The sequence below is a fragment of the Myotis nattereri genome, assembly GCF_964212035.1.
Source record: "Myotis nattereri genome assembly, chromosome: 9".
Taxonomy (NCBI): Eukaryota; Metazoa; Chordata; class Mammalia; order Chiroptera; family Vespertilionidae; genus Myotis; species Myotis nattereri.
The window spans coordinates 10474264-10494037 of record NC_138084.1 but is presented as its reverse complement, the minus strand read 5'-3'; the positions used below and the strand labels follow the sequence as shown (position 1 = coordinate 10494037).

The following is a 19774-nucleotide window of genomic DNA, read 5'->3' as shown; positions in this document are numbered from 1 at the left end:
AGACAGCCTTTGGCAACACAACAAAGCCAAGCCTGCCTCTGACCAGAACATGGGGACCGGGACAGAACTGTCTTTGATGTATTAAACCTTGGACATTGGTCCAGTGGCTTCCAAGGTCTTTGACAGAGGAGTGAAAAACAAAATAATATTAAGACTTGGGCGTCCCCAATAACACAGCTAACGGCCGCTTTACTTCTCGCCCCGAGCGAGGTGAGCTCACCACAAAAGGAACTCCTTCCATGAGACGTAAGGAAGACAGAGAGACAGCAATCTGGTGTGGTCGGGAGGTGGGAGGAGGCTCCTCCTCTTCGAGGGACCATTAACGTTTAGAGTCATTTTCACAATGACGTTGAGCCTCTTACTTTGCCATTATGTGGGGAATAAGCGTTGATGGGGTGTTCTGTGAGCACAGCTGCACGCCAACATCTGGAATGATCTGTGGAATCCTAGAGCCAACATCTGGCTGCAGCCCGCTCCTCCAGAGAGCCCCCCGCCAGGCTGCGCAGCCAATGAACAGGTCAGGGGGTGCAGGCTGCCCTGCCCCGCCCCGGCGAGGAACGGTAGCTTCTGCTCTGTCTTAAGTACAAAGAGTCAAGGTCTATGCTCCTGGCCACATGAATCAATGGCTCACCTGGTAGAGTCAACAGCAAAGGCTACTGAGCCTCTCCAACAGGCTCTGTCCATGACGCTTATAACATGAGGTGGGTGCTGGGATCACTCCTGTTTCATAAGTCAACTCAAGCGCGAAGGGGACGAATTAGATGCTCAAGCCCACACATCTAGTTAGTGGATGTAGGTTTATTCTGATGCCGGATTCCATGCTTTTAACCATCATCCTATCCTGGCTCCCAGGTGGGTGGCGATAAACAGCGGTGCCCGTGGATTACAGAGCACAGGGGCTGCCTCAGACCTTAGCAGCCGTATTTCCACGCACCTGCTCAGTGACACCCAACGAACTGAGATGTGAGGAGCACAGCAATGGCATCCTCAGCACACGGAGATGGTACTCTCCACCTTCAGGCAGAGCACACACCCCCACCCTCTAACCTTCACTGGCAGCCTCTTGCATTTTCCCACCTGCCCTTTTCCTTCTCCCTTTCCCAAAGCCATGGTCACAGACAGCCAGGTGACTGACAACGAGGGGCAAAGCAACTGTTTTGATCCATCACCTCGATGTCTTTCCCTCTCTGAGCCACCCTCTAGATCTCTAGATCTAAATAGGCAATAGATTTACACGTTTATCACAAATGGCATTCAGTGCAAAGTCTCCCGCCCACCCTGTTCGCAGCCCCAAGCACTACCTATTACTATTTTCTTGTGCTTCCTTCCAAACTCTCTTTATGTACACGTAAGACAATACACACTTATGCTACCCCCTTCACTCCTGCCCATTTTCTTGGAGCTCTTCCCATGAGAATACCCGGAGAGAGCATCTTTATTCTTTTTTATAGAGGCACCGTATTCCGTTTCGTGGACGGACTATGTTTACTAAACTTCCCCCTGTTAACATTCAGGTGGTCTTCAACCTCCTTTCTATTCATAAGTTGATACTTTCACCCCTTGTGTCTAGATCTCTCAGCTGGTTAGGAGGGAGATGCTGGGCATCCCCAAATTCCCACACTCCCCACCACTGTGTCCACCAGAGCCGAGAAGCAAAGCCTACTCAACAGGAGCCCCACTGCACGAGGTCTTGCTGCACCAGGAGAGAGCGCCATGTTCACCTTGCCCCAAAGTTCCCATTGCTCCTCGGCCCAGAAAAATGTGACGTCTTGAGTGAGGTCATCTATACATAGAACATTTTAAAACCTAATGTCACGGGGCTCGTTAAGATAACATACAATTTAACCCAGCCAAGCCTGCCAACTCCAGGGCGCCATTGGGGGCCAGGCAACAGTCATCTCCACTAGGACATCAGCACCCCCAGCCCGCCCCCATCCAAGCCAGAGATGCAGCCCTGTGGTTATGAAAATGTCACATCGGTGTTCGATTTGTCATCAAGAAATCGTATGTGGCCCTAGCTGGTTTGGCTCAGTGGGTAGAGCATCGGCCTGCAGACTGAAAGGTCCCAGGTTCGATTGTGGTCAAGGACACATGCCCAGGTTGTGGGCTGGATTCCCAGTAGGGGGCATGTAGGAGGCAGCTGATCCATGATTCTCTCTCATCATTGATGTTTCTATCTCTCTCCCTCTCCCTTCCTGTCTGAAATCAATAAAAATATATAAAAAGAAAAGAAAGAAATAGTATGTGTTTTTTCTCTTACCATACCTTTTCACTAAAAACAGCGATGCCAAGCAGCCATCCCCTTAGCATAGGACTAGCACTAAAAACTGTGCATGAGGACAACTGCATGCCCTTTGACTTGTCCTGACATTCTTGCCTTCCCTAACCCCAGTCTCTGCATTCTCAAGCTAACTCCTCCCTCCTCCCTCCTCCCTCCCTGTCACAGATGCTGCTGGTGCCCTGCCCACATTCTCCTGGGTGGCACCACTGCAGGGCACACAGACCTGGCTTTCCATGACTGGCATCTGCATCCCTTTGCCTTATGCTTTCTCTGGCTGCCAGTATTCACTCAGCAATGAATACCACCATCACCACCCCCACAGCCTTCAACCTTTGACTGACCAAAGTCGCTATAAAGACATTCCCAGGCTCCCTAGCCATGCAGGTGGGAACAGGCCAAGGGTCACGCCCTGTGTTGTTTCCAATGTTCCCAGCAGGATCAAGCCCATTGTGGCAACTTGCCTGAACACATACCATTGGCTGTCTTCTCTTGCCTATCTCACTCTACTAACTGTACACTTTGAAAGCCATCCCTGTACACCATCATTTTATTCTTATCATCACTCCCAGTTTCAGGTGAAGAGAGTGAGGTTCAGAGCGATTAAATGACTTACCCAAAGTCTGGACTGAACCGTGGTACAAAAACACACCATGCCCAGCAAGCAGCCTTTCCTCTACATCCTACCACGTCTGAGCACGAATGATGAAAGACCATGTTTAGTAATTTCTTGGCTATGAAGAATATTTTGGTGAAAATGGGTCAGAGAAGAGTTTATAGAAAGTTCTCACAGTTTGGGCTGTTCTAAGAAACTCACCCAAACATCTCCAGGTCATACCCTCTCTGAACCATACTCAGCACTCGCTGTTCTAGGGCTGCTGGATGGGACGTTCTCTCATGGCTGGTCCTACACATTGGCCACCATCTAAACCCATTGGGCAACACCCAGAAACACCGCCTGTAGCAGTCGGCTATTGCTGCCAAGTAAGGACGTGTGACTTACAAAAACAAGCATTGCTTTTCTCGCTCACAGGTGCGCAGCGTGGCGAGGGCAACTCTGATTCAGGTCGGGTTTGGGTCTGACCCATGTGACTAGTTCTGGGGCCCAGAGAGCAGGGGTTGGCTACACAAAGTGTGCTCTCCTCATAGTGGTTACAGGAGCCCAGAGAAGTCACACCGCATGCATTATTTAAAGCCTCTGCTACAGTCAGACCCACTCACATGCCATCGGCCGAAGCAAGTCACTGATTAAGCCCCAGGCCAGTGGGGCCAGATGTATACTATGCCCCAAGGTACAGGGGAGGTGAGGAAAGATTTGCTGAGTAATACTCCAAATCTGTCATGTCAGCTGAAAGCTCGATTCCCAGGAAGGGAGTGGAGCACATCTCTTCCAAATCCCGTAAAGCTAGGGACGGATACTGCCCCATTCATCAAGGTAGCCTGCCAGAGGACCTTTCCTGAGGGACCCCGGGGTGGGGGTGGGGGGCGCGAAATGGCAGTCTCCCAGTGAGATCCCAACACGGAAATGATCTAGTGGAGACTGGGATATTTCACCTCAGCTACTTCCCTCCTCCTGATCTCCCCCAAATCAAGCTTTCAGGTCCCCCCTCCATGAGGACTGGACCTGCAGACAGAGAGAAAGGCCGATGTGGGTGACGCATAAGCTCCATCCTACACAATTTCTAGCAATGCCAGGGACGACTTCCATGACTTCTGGCTATTTAACAAAACAAACACAGTAGTATTAATGTAATACAGCAACAAGAGAGAACAAAACTCTGGCTATTGATAACAAAACAAAGCAATGCCAATGCAACACAGCAATGAGAGAAAAACCAAACTTCAGGCATGTTAACATTTTCAGGACTATTTTTGCAAAATGAAAGTGTCTTTTGCTGCCGAAGCATATCTTACTCAGAGTCCTCAGATTTGACTGTGCAAGACTTTAAGAGAGTAACTTCCACTCCCCGCTTTTTTACCATCTGCTGGGCCTCAGTCCCTAACTTCTTCAGCTGACCCTATGCTGACACCTTGGTCCCTTGAGTAGTAAGATGCTGCCAATGCGAAGATGTCCTTGATGCTAGGCTGGTGCCCCTGGATCAGGCTGCTTGGACCGTTGGCCTTGGTACTGAGTCGGCACTAGTCCCAGTCAAATCAGCCCCGTCCGTGCCGGTGGAAGTGTCTCACCAGACCCAAAGTCCCAGGGAGCTATCAGGTGGCACAAGAAAGAAACAACCAAAGCCCAGAAACAATGCAACTGCTGCAAGAGCTTACAATCTAGGTCAGAAATAAAAGTTCCTTCCTCAAACAACATCAACCATAGCCATTTTTTGCTTTGCAGTGGCTTAAACAAAACCTAAGAGATTTCTACCTTATTTTGTACCTCTTATTTATTTTCTACAGCTTACTTTCTACCGCTTACTTTCTAATGCTTATTTTCTACTTAAGAAGTTAAAAAATGCTCCAATAAGCATCGTTTTTAGGGATCCCCTTCCTAAGACCCTGAATTTTCCATGTTTTACACCAAGCTATTACCAAACCTCGGCTCCTTACCTTTTGCTTTCAGCTTTTCCTTTTATTTTTCTCCTTTTGCTTTCTGCGCACGCCTCACTGGAGCCTCCTTTCACTTGTCCACTGCAGTAACCCCAAACTCAGGCCCCTTTCGGGCACCATTTGTGCCACGCCAGCACGGCCAAGGGTGACCCTGAGCGGGGGCCGTGAAGGATGGAGAAAAGACAGACAAGAGAAGAAAGCTGGGTCTGGGTGGGACGCTGTTCTCTTTGATGGAGAGCTAGTGACAGTGCCACAGACTACAAGCCGTGTCTTTATTTTATAGCCAGATTCCACCAGGCAAAGTAAGGGCGTAGTCAAGATGTTTACAACATTCTCCTAGGTTTCAAGCCTACTCAACTACATGCACCTGAACTCTATCAAGCCCACATCACTCGGGCACATGGGGCCACGTGTTCGGACCATAGGTTCATGCTCACAACTCCAGCTGTTGGCTATAACTGTGCTGGGAGGGCTCTGCCCCCCAAGCTGGGACTTGCACGTGGGCATGAGAGGCTGTGCCCTCTCAGTAGTCCGAGGCCTGAACCTGTCCAAACACTGTAGCCGCTCTCCACAGTAAGGGACCTCGGGTGGGCCAAGGAGGCAATCGGGTGCCCGTGGGGAAAGACTGCTGGAAGGAGTGGGGAGGGGCTTCTGGATAAAGTTTCTTCAGGCCAAGGAGAACGCTCTGGAAAGAAACCGATGCTCCCTTCTTTCTCTGACCCTCGCCACGTCTAGGTGTCACTGCCAGAGCCCCACGCCTTCCTGAAGTTGAAAACAGCAGGAAGATGGCAGATCAGAGAAATGGAAACACGGACAAGCATCCTGAGGGCATCACTGAACTGCCGCAGGAGCGTCCCCCGGCACGTGCCTGACGAGGCCCTCGCTTGTCAAGGAGATGATATAACATCCGGGGGCGAGGCTCCTGCCTCACAGTAAGGGCGTCTTAGCCAGCATCTCCCTCAGCCACGGACCAGCAGCGCACAGGCGGGCAATCAGCGTCGCCAATTCCATGTTTGCACCCATACCCGGGTCCTAGAACTGTGGCGAGGATTGAGCGACATGCACATGAAATGCCTGAAGCCCGGTGGTGCCTGTTGCGAGCACAAATGACTCGCCAAGATGATTTTTAGTAGAGGGCTTTGGGGTGCCATCCAGCAAGAACTTCCTGCTCCTCTCCTTCCTCTTTGTCTCCCCACCCGGACTCCTTCTCCCCACCAGGGTTCAGATCCCTCAGAGGGCCAGATGGAGCCTACGGGGGGAGCGGAAGACTGACCACAGACCCTCTCCCAGCTCCAGGCCCCAGCTGGAGGAGGAAGAGGCGCGTCCACTCGGCACCATGTTTTACGGTCTGGGTGATTCCACAGACGTGGACATACCAGTTACTGAATGGAGACCGTGTTGGAACCAGCAAGGCAGCCAGAAGAGTCATGGACCGGCCCTAAGGTCCATCCCTGGGCCAGGAAAGAGTGCGCTCGCACAGAAAAAACTTAGGGGCAGTGACAGGCAAACATGAAGTTGGCTTCCTGAAAACACCCTGGGAGTCCTGTTTATTTAACATCCTCCCCCTTGTGGCAACATAGCCCGTGTCCCCGTGTCTGGCCAAGTGAGAGACAGCGCTCACTGAGCAATTGTTATCATTCTACATTCCTTCCCTCACCATTAAGCAATTCCACCTGCTTCTTCGAGCAAGACAAAAGCTAAGGACAGCGGAGAAACCATCGAACAGCGTCTGCGTTCCTCTAGCCAACAAGTCAAGTCCTGCCAAGCCCGGGACAGAACGCCACCCTCCGTAGCCCCAGACCAGCCCCAGGGCGGGGCAGGCTTTAGAATCCCACAGCACTCCAGAGAGAACTGAGTTCGAGTCCTGCCCCTGCCACTTGTGACCCCTGGGAAAGTTACTTAACATTCCTACACTTCCATTCCCTCCTCTGCGAAATAGATATAATAAAAGCACCCCTTCCACAGGGGCATTCGGTGGGAGAAAGGAGGAAATAGGTGCCAACCCGAGAAAATTGCCCAGCATGGGGCAGAGGCCTTGAGACACATGATGATCGCTCTACATCACTGCCACTCAAAGGGAAGCCTTGGCCTGCCGTAAAGAACATTATGCGAGAGGTGTGGTGAGGGGAAGCCCGGATTCTAGAACCAGACTGCCTGGGTGCAGGCATGCGAGAATGGGAAGCACACTGCATAAGTGTTAGATGAAGATGAGTATAGCACTGTGTCCGCCATTGGTTCTCAACCGTGGCTGCACATTAGAATCACCTGGGAATCTTTTTAAAATCCTGATTTCTGGGCCTCACCCTCCGGAAATTCTGTTTCTTTGTGATGGGGTGAGGCCACAACATTAGTAACAAAGAAACAGAATTTCCAGAGGATGAGGCCCAGAAATCAGGATTTTAAAAAGATTCCCAGGTGACTCTCATGTGCAGCCAAGGTTGAGAACCGCTGGTGTACGCAGATGCAATACAGGTAGTCAGAGCTTAGTCACGGCAGCTGTTCTTAAGGGAAGCGGCATCTCAATCAACTCAGGTGGGTCCTGAAGTTTCTAGTCACCAAGACACTTCAGAGGCACTGAATGCGGGTCAGGCATGCAGTCACCTCAGTTGCTTTTCTTGTTTGTTGGCAGAATGTCTCGAACCCAGAAGCCCATCCTGCTGGGGCCGGGCCCTCGGCACCACCTCTATCCCCCCTTCTCCCCAGCAGCTCTCAGCCTCTCTCCTGTGTTACCTGGTCTGGTTCCTTCCTCCAGGGCAGGTCTCACCTTGCGGGGCAGAGGCGAGGTCCCCGGCCTTCCAGCCTCCTGAGATGGTGGCATTGCAAGAGGCCCAGCTTCCCCCCTCCTCCCCCCACCACCGCCTGGCTCTCCACTGCCTCCCCACTGCTGGGGCCTGAGGACTGACGGAGAAAGAGGTGGTGAAGATGAAAAGCTGATACACCCGCAGGAAATCATTGTTTAGCCAAATCCAGGACCGAAGAAAAACAAGTGTAACATTGGAGAAAGCAGAGCAAGGTGCCATTCAAGGCCATTGTTAGGGCCTCCTCGCTGTGCAAGGGGGAAACAATGGGGCCCTGTGTGTGCGAGGACAATGCTGTGTGTTATCAGCCGCTTCTGTGTCACTCCTGGGGATGGAAGGATGAGAAACGGGGCCACAGTGCCCTCCTGGGTCGGATGCCTCTGGAATTCACGCATCAGAGCCACCAGACCAGTGGGAGCCTGTGGTGTTCTGTAACGGGGACAGGCACGCCTGCTCAGGAATGCCTGCACCCTCTCCTCTTCTGTAAGCACCTTCCAGAGACTCGCCTCGAGTGAGAGCTGAAATGAACCACAAATGTCACCTCTCCAAACACGCATATCCTCTGCTCCAAATCCTGGCTTGAGAGAGGCGGCACCTGGCTGGAACCACTGCCCAGCCACACAGCCTCCGCGTCGCCGTGGGCAAGGCCAGATGAGCCATCAAGCGGTGGCATCCATGGGAACCCCACAGCTCACAGCATGACCTCACATGCTCCCACCTCCGATCCTGCCTCTGCCACTTGCTACCCCTGGACCGTGAGCAAGGTTTCTCCCTGACCGTTAGTTTTCCCGCCTGAAAACTGGGGTTCTTTTGGAGTTATCGTCAGGATTATACAAGTGAATCCGTGTAAAACTCTTAGAACAGTGCTTACTCCATAGAAATCCCTCAGGAAGTATGAACGGCAACTTAGATGCCCACATCACCCCGACGACTTGCTTAGATCCATGAAGAGATGGATGGAAACCCGGGGTCCCAAATACCCAAACTCAGCCGGGCCACCCACCCATGGATGAATGGATAAACAGAATGTGCTTTATCATACAATGGAATTATTTAGCAATCTAAAAGAATGAAGTAGCCTGGCCAGCATGGCTCAGTGGTTGAGCATTGACCTATGAACCAGGAGGTCCTGGTTTGATTCCCAGTCAGGGCACATGCCTGGATTGCAGGCTCAATCCTCAGTGTGGGGCATGCAGGAGGCAGCTGATCAACGATTTTCTCTCATCATTAATGTTTCTATTTCTCTTTCCCTCTCTCTTCCTCTTTGAACAGGGATGGACCTCAAAACTACTGGGATAAGAGATGGGAAAAACAATAAAAAGACCACATATCAGATTATTCCATTTATATAAAATGTCCAGAATAGACAAATCTATAGAGACAGGAAGCAGGTTAGTGGTTGCCGAGGGTTGGGTGTAATGGAGAGTTTTGGGGGGTTGGTGGCTAAAGGGCATGGTGTTCTTTTGGGGGTGGTAATTATGTTCTCAAATGGACTGTGGTGATGGTTACATAACTCTGAAAGTAACTAAAATCCATTGAACTGTACACTTCAGTGGGCAAATTGTATATGTGAAGTATACCACAATAAAGCTATTACCAAAAAAAGAAACCCAAACTATGATTGTGACCCTTAATTGCCTTCAATTAAAAAATTTTTGCATCCATATCGCTCTGTTCACATCAGCCCCACGCCTACCCCACGCGGTCCCCGAGGGAAGAAGGAAAGGGCTCTGAAAGGATGCTTTCCCCAGGGGGTCAGACCTCAAACCAGGTGACCCACTGGCCTGCTTTACCCAATGCTGTCCCAGTGTTAGCACTGAAAGCCCGTGTCCCAAGAAATCCTTTATCCCTGGGAAACTGAGATGGTCGGTCACCCTCGGGCAAACCCATTCCCATAGCACAGGGAAGCTCTGCCCTTTAGGGCTGCCAGTGGCGAGGACAGATAGACAATCCTCCCCCTTTGGGGTATAAATCATCCCTAAGCTCCTCCTAACAGTCAAAAGACAATCTCGTTACTGCTGTCCCCATTTTACAGATGAGGAAACTGAGGTTCAGAGAGATGAAGTAACTTGCCAAAAGTACATCGGAGCCAGGAACTGAACCTGGGTCTTTTTCCAAAGCCCAAGGTATGTACCCCTTCTACTCGTCATATTGTCCCTCACCGTACCACTGGGCCAGATGCCCAGGAACACCTTAAATTGTGTTGGCCCCCTGGGGAAGGCAGTCAGATGTCCAGGCAGAAGAAGCAGGAGTTTTTTAGCTCTGGAAAGACAAGGAGACAGGAACTGCCTCGTGGTTAACAGCACAGACAGTGGAGTCAGTCTGCTCCAGTTTGAATGTGGGCTCTGCTGGGCAAGTTACTAAACTTTTCTGTGATTCAATCTCCCCCCATATACAAAATGGGGGAACAGTACTCGTGTGTGTGTGTGTGCGTGTGTTATGGGATTGTTATGGGAAGTACTAGTAAATAAATCAATAAGTATGGAAGAGACTTAGATGGAAGCTGGCAAGTGGCAAGTTTATGAAATAAATGAAAGAAAGCACAGTTCGACATACCCAGAATTGGGAAGAAGTCAGATGATTCCTAAGGAGAGCCAGGCAGAGGGACCAACGCATGGCAATGAACTCTGACATCCTGTTCTGTTTCTTCCCATGAAAAGGTTTCTGATTGAGGAATTGCTGGAAGCTCCCCGGTCCACAGGCACACCTTTAAAAGCAATCCGGGCAGCCCTACCCCAGTGGGATGGCGAGGTGCAGGCTTGAGGACCTGCCTGGCAGACTGGAGCCCAGGGGATCCCCTCATAGCTTACCTACCCACGAAGGCAAGGAGAGCTGGTACCCTCCCACCAGGGCAGCACCTATTACTCTGCTCTCTGAGGCAGTTGTGATCAATATCATTTTACAGATTTGGAAACAAGCTCAGAGCCCAGCCAGTGTGGCTCAGTGGCTGAGCGTCGACCTATGAACCAGGAGGTCATGGTTTGATTCCTATATATTGGTTATATATATATATATATATATATATATATATATATATATATATATACACACATATATATGATTCAGAGAAATTCAAGAATTTGTTCAAAGTATGGTTAATAACATGTAGAGTTGGGATTCAAACTGAGATTGAATTCTAAAGTCCCTCTGCTTTATTGCCTCCTTGTATCAGTTATTATTGTTTTGTAAAAAATTATCTCAAAATTCAGTAACTTAAAACAATAAACACTTACAATTATACTGTTTTTGAAGGTCAGATATCCAGGAGTGGCTCAGCTGGATGTCTCAGCCCCAGAATCCCTCATGAGGTTATAGTCAAGATGTTGGCCAAGGCTGCTGTCATCTCAAAGCTCTGCCAGGACTGGAGAACCTGCTCCTAAACTCAGGAACGAGGCCGTGGGCAGGCTTGGTTTCTTGCTGGCTATTGGCCGGAGGCTCCAGTTTTTTTGTCCCATGGATCTCTCCAGGGGACTGCTCACACATGGCAGCCTGCTCTCCCTAGAGCAAGAGATTCAAGAAAAAGGGAGGAGGCAACCGAGAGAGCATCAAGGAGCTGCGGTCTTTTATAACTAATCTCAGCAGTGACACGCTATCACCTCTGCCATCTGCTGTGAGTCACACAGACCAATCCTGGTGCAACGTGGAGAGGACTACACAGGGTGTGAATACAGGGAAGCAAGGGTCATTGGGGGCCACTTTGAAGGCTGGTGGCCATGCTGCTCACCTTTCTAGAGCCAGACAAGAAGGCACAGTGCTGCAGATAATAAGGCAATGTCCCCTCAAAAAAAAGTCACAGAAATTAATCTAAAAAGTCACAAAATTAATTTTGATATTATTTATTTAACAAACATTCCATTCATTCGATTTCCTTCTTACTCCCCTCTTCCTAAGGCTTCTTCACCAGCTCTTCAGCACTAGGTCTACAGGAAAGTCATTAAAACCCTAAGTGAATCAGGTTCCCCATCTGGATAATGCAAATAATACCAGTTCCTATCTATCTCCCACAGAAGGAAGCTATACACGGGAAAGCAATTTTGCATTCTTGGAGCTAGGGGAGCGGGGTGAGTTCCAAGAATTCCGATAATGCACAGCCACACTGTATTTCCACCCAGCCAGGTAGCTGGTCACTGCTTTCCACGGCGTGTGCCATGCAGGCGCATTCCTCAAAGCAGCCAGCCTACCCACTTGGGTCAAGGAAAATCAGAGTTTCCCTTGATCTCGTAAGTAAACGAGCCCAGTCATTTCCTCCTCTGAAAACCCCCGCCCGCGTCCTCTCAACCCCATCGCCCTCCCGTCGCCTGGCGGACCTAGCCAGTCACCTTGCCCTTCTGGGCTCCTCCCCATCCCGCAGTGCCCCCCGCCGGGCAGTTTCCGCCACCTCGAAGGACTACAGTCCCCGGCATGCCCCGCGGCGGCCGAGGGACCATGTGACCGCGCATCTCCCCTGTGAGGCGGTCACATGACTAGGGGGAAATGGCTGCGTTGACGGCGGACAATTTTGGGGCGCTCCAGAGCCTGTTGAAGGTAAATGGAGGGGTGGGGACAGCCCGAGGCGCCCTTTGTCCTCGGGATTTTAGCCGGAGTAGGAATTGGGAATAAAGGGACCTTGGTTTGGAGTCAGAACTCTGGTACTACCTCTCTGTGGCCCGGGGAAGTCGTTGCGCGCTTCCGAGCCGTTCAAAAGAGGGAATAAAATGTATACCGCCCTAACCATGGTGGGGAGCACCTAAGATAACGGTTGTGAAGGCGCCGTACAGATGCCTCCTGCTACAGCCTCTGGGGCTGGCTTTGACGATGGTGCATTAGGGGTAATTGCCAGGCCGCGTGGCCAGTTGAGGCCGCACCCAGCAGCCCGTCGGGCGGGTGGTGGAGAAATGGTCTCTGCGCGCCAGCCCCTGAGTCACGTGCGTTCTTCCTTCTCCGAGTCCAGGGTTTTCTGTACTTCCTCGGACCCATGTAAGGGCCAAAAAAATTGATAATCGTTTGAAGGATTGTGAGGTTGAAAGGGTCCTACTTCATAGAGCTTGGAAGGATGTAATGAGATGATGGAGTTATTTGCCTAACTTCTGACTTCCTCTATAGGAAGGGGCGGCTTTATCTTCCTTCGCAGTTCTTGTCAGTAGCGGACCTTAGCCGTCTGTTGGTCGTCTTTCTTTCTCACAAGAATTTAAGACCCATGAGGGACTTTTTAAAAAACAACAACCCACCAGACGAAGAGGATTGAGTTAGCAATACTCAGCATTTGTGTGTAGCACACGTTCATCATTCATGGCACAACATCATTGATTCATGCAATGGTCCCTCTGCTGTTTTAACCACCTCCCCAGTGTTCTGTCCTATTCTCCGTCCCTAAAGGCATCTCTTTTATTCACAAATGTGTTGCCAACAAGTGCTCCCCCAACACCTGGCACACAGCATGTGCTTAATAAATAGCTGTTGGATGCATTAATGAAGGAGGTAATAAAGCTGGGACTGGAAACCTAACGCGCTCTGCTCACCCTCATTGTGGCTGCCCACCCCCTCCCCGAGTTCCTATTGGAGGTACGGACTTTCAAGGTCAGCCTCTGCTGATACCTCTGGGTGATGGGACTTGTGACTGCCTGGCAGGGAGCTCCCCACTTAGCCCCAGCCTCCTGCTTGGCCTTGCCTGACACCACGGCAGCAGGGATGTTGGGACACCTCGTTACAGCTTCCCAAGGTGGAAGTCTAGGCTTCCCACTCGGCCTTTGCTGACCTGGGGAAGGGAGGGGGCCACAGTGCTTTCCGCGGTGTTTGGCTGGACTAGAGCAGTTATTGTCTAAGGTTTTCTGCTTTGCTAGGCTGCCCCTTCTTGGTCTGTTGGCTAGAGAGAGCAGGAATTTGTTGGAGCTTTTTGCTTCCTGCACCCACTGGCATCCTCCATTGCCCTCTTCTTCAGCTCAAAGTCTGGGATGTCTGAACAAAAAGAAAACCCAGGAACTCACCACCCTGTCATTCCTTGGTCATGAGGTCCACAGCGGGTCTGTCTTCTCCGCACCCCCTTTCAGAGTCGTCTTGGGTTTGTTTTCTATATAGTCCCCAGGATTGCTGGTTGTACCTAATGGGAAGAAGAAGGAAAAGTACTTCTAATCCATCTTCCCTATGTGCATTCTGTTCTAAAACATGTATTTTCGGTGACTTAATTTGTTTTCCACCTGTGGATTAATTCATAGGCTTCCTCAAAAGATGTTGTCAGACAGCTGTGCCAAGAGAGCTTCTCCAGTTCAGCCCTCGGCTCGAAAGAACTCTTGGATATCACGTGTTCCAGCTTGTCTGTGACCCAGGAGGAGGCAGAGCAAGTAAGTGTGACCAGAAATGACCTTTGAGCATCAGACTCTCAACTCATCAGTCTCTTTCTTGACCCCCCTGCAGTCATTGCTGTGTCCAAGGAAATGTTCCCCTTAAATGTCTGTTGACATTAAAGCAAACTTAAAATAGATTATTTTTTTAGCGTCAGTGAACTGAACACCTTTGTTTTGAACCTTGATTTCCTTGTTGTAAATGAGCATGGCTGGGAGAACTTACCAGAATCAGAACTCCTGACCGTTTCTTTTTCTGACTTGTTGCCTAAACAGTGTGGCCACAAGACAACCTTTTTAAGACTTTTCTTTCCCGACCTGTAACTTGCTGACGCTCATTAATTGTCGGATACTTAGGCAGACTTTTCAGGGATCTCTGGGCAGAAACCGCGAGGCCCAAGCACTGTTAGGGAGGATGTGCGCCGGCCGGACCTCGCCTCAGCTCAGCTGACGGCCAAGAGGAAGGGGAAAGGGACTCCTGGTATGGAGCGCTCACCGCCTTATTTTTCCAGGGAAACAGTTTTCTAACACAGGAGGCCACCCAAACTGGCCCATGTTGTTGTTGGTGGTGGTGGTATTATTTCAATCTGGAGCTTTGTTCACTGAAGTTGGCACATGGACATTGGCACTTGCAGCAGAGGCCTCGGGGCTGGTGGGACTCTGTTGAATGACCAGCAATGTGTGGCAGGCGGGGGGTAGAGCCCTGCCCCCTTTCCCTCTCCCCATCCCCATCTCCTGGCCCACTTCTCCTCACCGCCTGCCCGGGGCTCCCGTCTCTCCCGCAGCTGCTCCAGGCCCTGCACCGCCTCACCAGGCTGGCGGCGTTCCGGGACCTGTCCTCCGCCGAGGCCGTGCTGGCTCTCTTTCCTGCCAGTTTCCACCAGAACCTCAAAAACCTGCTGACAAAAATCATCCTAGAAAACATGTGAGTGCCCGATTCTTCAGTGTTCCTTGTAAGGCTTATATTTGTTCTTCCTGTTCTAGAAATAATACGTTCATTCTTGAAAAGCACACAGGGTGAGAAAAAAAACAACCCTAATCCCGCCCCCTGGAGCGTTGGCAGCGTGCATTCCTTAGCGGGAGCCTCTCGGGGCGTGTTTATGTTTTGCAGAGAGGTGGGCGTGTCTGTTTTTAACCCCGTGGGATGATGCCCCTTTAAAACGAGCTGGTTTGCAATGAACAGTATTAATGTCAATGATATTTCAGGTCCGTACATATTTGCCTTCAGTAACATTTTTAGTGGCTGAACATATTCCGCTGTGTAAAGAAATTCTGTGTAATTCAGTTAAGAGATTCCCAAGGGTTAGATACTAATGCTGTTGGCCATTTTCACTTCAGTGAACAATTTATCATAGAAACTTGCTTCACTTACTTTCTTGCTGGGCTAAAGGCAATGGGCGGCCCTGGTCCGTGTGGCTTAGTCAGTTGGGCGCCGTCCTGTGCACCAAAAGGTTGCTGCTCCCATTCCCAGTCGGCACATGCTGGCCATGGGCTCCACCCCCGGTAGCAGGCATGCAGGAGGCAACCGATAGAAGTTTCTCTCTTGCATCAATATTTCTCTCTCTCTCAAATCAATATATAAAAAAAAGACTAGGCCAACCTTTTCTCTGCTTGTTTGAGAACGATGGCCAAGAAGATTGCAGTACATTGAGCCTTTTCCTTTTTTTAAGTTGTGAAAACGAACAGCACTTTGTCCTTAAAGTCACTGAGCTTTACAAACAAACACACAAACGACTGCTCACCGGAATGAGGTGCTCCTGTGGTCCTTCCCTGTCAGGAGGTGATCACAGGTTTGGGGGCACAGTGGGGGGCAGGGCAGAGGCCCAGGTCCATGGGCCTCTCGTTATCAGGAGACTCCGGTTTCATCCTGTGCCATCATTTTCTCCTCATTTTTCCCTCTTACACAGATCTACGTGGAGAGCGGAAGCCCAAGCTGATCTGAGTGAGTACCAAGAACTGTGCCTTTTCCTCCTCACCCTGCTTCCCAGCCCAGCTCCGAACCTGCCAGGTGGCGAGTTTTTAACCAAAAATCAAAGGGAATTAACCTGATCCCAAGCTCAACATGTATGTGGGGTTTTTTTTAATTCCACTTTTTAATTTTTTTCTGATTATAAGCTTAACATAATACAGGCATGTTGTTAAAAAAAATAAACTGAAATGTCCAAGTAGTAAGTGAAATACTTAAAATAATGATATTTCCATTAGGAAAGAAAAATGTAATTGAAATTAGTTTGAAAGGTTGAATGAAAGTGGATATTTAATAAAGGATCACGAAACTTACTCTGATCCAGTCACTCCGCTGAAGAACTCTGCCTGCGTTGCTCACTGTTCCTCCCAGCACCCGGGAGCGAGGCTCAGATTATCCCCATTTTACAGATGAGGAAGCAGAGGCTCAGAGGTGGAACCCGTCTCCCAGCCAAGTCTCTGTCTCTCAAACAAAAGCTCTTTCCACTGTTGTTGAAACTGCACATTTCCTAAGCCTCAGGCCTCCACCCGTCTTCTCTATCAGTGCCACTTCTCATCCTGTCCTGCCTTCTGGAGGGCCGGGGTTCCGGCAGAAGCCTGGGGATGCTCAGCCCTAAGCGCAGGTGGCACGGAGCAGTGGGCCCGTCTGCCTGTCTCCCTCCATGGATCACGTGCATGACACGTGGACAGCCCATTGCGTGAATTGCCATTGTGAACACACTTGACCTTTTCTCAGTGCCTGTCACAGAGTAAAGGCTCGGTAAACGCGGGGACATGAGCTCTGAGCGGGACTGTCCTCCTCCTCCTCCCCCAGTCTCTCTGCCACGCCTGGTGGACCTGGACTGGAGAGTGGACATCAAAACCGCCTCCGACAGCATCAGCCGCATGGTGGTCCCCACCTGCCTGCTCCAGATGAAGGTACGGCCATCGTCATCCTCACTAGAAGGACAGGAGGGCGGCAGCGACTGGCACCCCCGGGGGCCATGGGAAATGCCAGGGTTCAGGGCTCTCTAGCTCCATAAGTAAAAAGCTGCCCCCAAACACGGCATTGATTTATGAAGTATATGTGTAGTGACATAGACATAATATGTCTCATGATGCGCTGGGCAGGGCTCCTGCCGGCAGTTGGAGACGGGTCCCTTCATTTTCTTGTTTTCGCGCTCTTGCCTCACTGGTGTTATCTTCACAGTTCTTTCCAGGAATCTTTTAAAGCCACGGACCCATTTTAAGGGTTTGTTTGGGTAAAATTAGATAATGGAATACTGTATTTACTTAACCAGACACCCAGAAACTCAACACCTGAAGAAAATGAGAACGTAAGGGTGCCTCTAATAATGACGTTTTTAAATATTAGTAAAGCTTACTGTTTAAGAAAGCTATCAACATAAGTACAGGTCGTAATACAGCGGTGGGCAAAGGCAGGCTGGCGGTTGTTCGTATGGAACGAAACATGCAGGTTCTGATTATTGCAGTCGCTTCATTAACTCGGAATGTCAAGTGGCACAGTGCACTTGGGTGCGTGAGTGCTCCGATTGCCTGCCTTCATTTACACACCCTCGTAGTCGACTTGCTATGCGAAGCACACAGTGGCACAGAGCTCCTTACGAACCTACTGCCCGCCCCGGGATGTTCCCTGCATCCCACTGGATCCTCACGGACCCCTAGAGCCCATTGTGTGAATTGTCAGTGTGAACACGTGACGTTTTCTCACTTGAAGGCTGAGTGAGAGTCAGGTGAGCCTCGGCTTCCCCGATTCCTGCCCTGAGCACTGGTGGCGAATGGAAACTGACCCCCAGCCTCAGAGCCATCGCCTTCCTCCTCCCCCATTGCTGGCTGACTCCAGGGCGAGGACAATGTGGCGAGCCGGCACGGCCATGGCATACTCAGCCCCAGGGCGCCTCAGGTGCCATGCCAGCTCGGCCTGGTTCAGTGACCCTGAGTGGGGGCTTGAAGGATTGAGAGAAGACAGACAAGAGAAGGAAAGCTGGGTCTCGGTGGGACGCTGCTCCCAGATGGAGAGACGGCACCAGCGCCCACAAGCTGTGTCTTTATTTTATAGCAGATGCCATGAGGCAAAGTAAGGGCGTGATCAAGATGTTTACAACATTCTCGTGGGTTTCAGTCCTACTCAGCTACATGCACCTGAACTCTATCAAGCCCATTTCACTCAGGCACGTGGGGCCACGTGTTCGGACCATAGGTTCAAGCTCACAACTATATCTGTTGGCTATATTTGTGCCGTGAGGGCTCTGCCCTCCAAGCTGGGACTTGCACGTGGCAATGAGAGGCCTGTGCCCTCTCCTCAGTCCAAACCTGTCCAAAACCCTGTGGCCGCGCCCCACAGGACAGTCGCTCTGAGCAAAGAGCCTCTCAGAGGTTCCCTGGATGGGGGTGGGCTCCCGGGTCCAGGGCTCACCTGCTGGGCAGTAGGAGGTGAGACGGCGATGACTTTGGGGCTGTGTTCTGTTTCCAGATCAAGGAAGATCCCAGGCTGTGCAGGGACAGCCCCTCCGTCTCAGCTGTCACCATGGAGCTGAGCAAGGAAACGCTGGACACTATGTTAGACGGGCTGGGTCGCATCCGGGACCAGCTTTCTGCCGTGGCCAACAAATGACACCACCAGCCACCAGCCCCACTGCCACGCCCCGGCTTCTGCCAGCAATGGAGCATCTCCTGACTCGACTGACACCAGCGGGCTGCCCTGGTGGCAGCAGCTGCAGCCGACAGCAGACGGGCCAGGCAGGCTGGGGGACAGACGGGGCTGCCATCCGAAGGTGCAGCTGGACTGGAGGACGCAGCCACGCCCCCACGTTGTTCTCCTCACTCATCTTCCTCTTCCCAGGCTGGTGGGCAGAAACCTCCACCTTGAAAGGCTCCTGCGTGCACCTGAGTAACCGCTGTGGCCGTGTGGGGGCTCATGAGCCTGTCAGCGGCCCTGTGGCCGCTGTAACATTCAGGCCCCGTTGAGGAGCTCTCTCGTAAGTTCCTCTCCAGCACCAGCTCTGATGAGCGCATTCCCAGTCCTGGGACACAGGAAGGGGGTCGGTGGCAGGTGCCAGCGGCTCCTGCTTCTCTGTCCGAGAGGCCAGGCAGACCCCACAGAGCAGGGTCCCGGCAGTGTGGCCTCCTGCCCCGAGACCAGAGCCTCCTGTCGGTACAGGAGGTCTGAAATGGGGGCTGATTCTCTTCGCGAAGCTGGGGCCCATCCTTGGATCATGCAGCCCCTCCAGGGTGGTGAGTGGGAGTGATGGGAATAAACAGTTCTGAAAACCTCTGATTCTCTGCTGAGCCTGAGTTCATTGCCTTGGGCTGGGGCTGCCTTCTGTGTGAGGGTGACCCCAGCTTCCTAATTCCCAGCCAAGCCCATGACCACATGTGACCTGAAGCCACAGGGACCCTCGCTACCTTCTGTGTGCCTGTGTGTCCTGTAGAGCAAAGGCAAGGTTGGCAGTGTGCTTGTGACAGCTGTGATGAAAGCACCCCTTAGAGCAGTGGTTCTCAACCTTCCTAATGCCGCGACCCTTTAATACAGTTCCTCATATTGTGGTGACCCCCAATTTCATTGTTACAAATTGAACATAATTAAAGCATAGCGATTAATCACAAAAACAATATGTTATGTGTGTTTTCCGATGGTCTTAGGCGACCCCTGTGAAAGTGTTGTTGGACCCCCAAAGGGGTCGCGACCCACAGGTTGAGAACCGCTGCCTTAGCGTCATCTGACACGTCATAGGACTCAGTGTGTGACACGCCCCCCTTCTGGATCACTCCCCCAGCAGCAGCCTGCTGTCCCAGTGCTCCACTGTGGCACAAGCAGGTCAAACTCGCAGCTGGAGGGCCACATGCTTGCTGTGGTGCCTTCT

At 51.2% G+C, this 19774-nt stretch overlaps 1 protein-coding gene across 1 annotated transcript; it reads left to right on the top strand.

Moving 5' to 3' along the window:
* The first annotated feature begins 12083 nt into the window (after nucleotides 1-12083).
* Nucleotides 12084-19188, top strand: COMMD9 (COMM domain containing 9). Its single transcript, XM_081098442.1, has 6 exons — nucleotides 12084-12153; nucleotides 13821-13946; nucleotides 14732-14871; nucleotides 15854-15888; nucleotides 16726-16829; nucleotides 18385-19188. Exons 1-6 carry the CDS (start codon nucleotides 12103-12105, stop codon nucleotides 18523-18525), a joined length of 597 nt encoding a protein of 198 aa, XP_080954568.1. The 5' UTR covers nucleotides 12084-12102; the 3' UTR covers nucleotides 18526-19188.
* The last annotated feature ends 586 nt before the right edge of the window (nucleotides 19189-19774 follow it).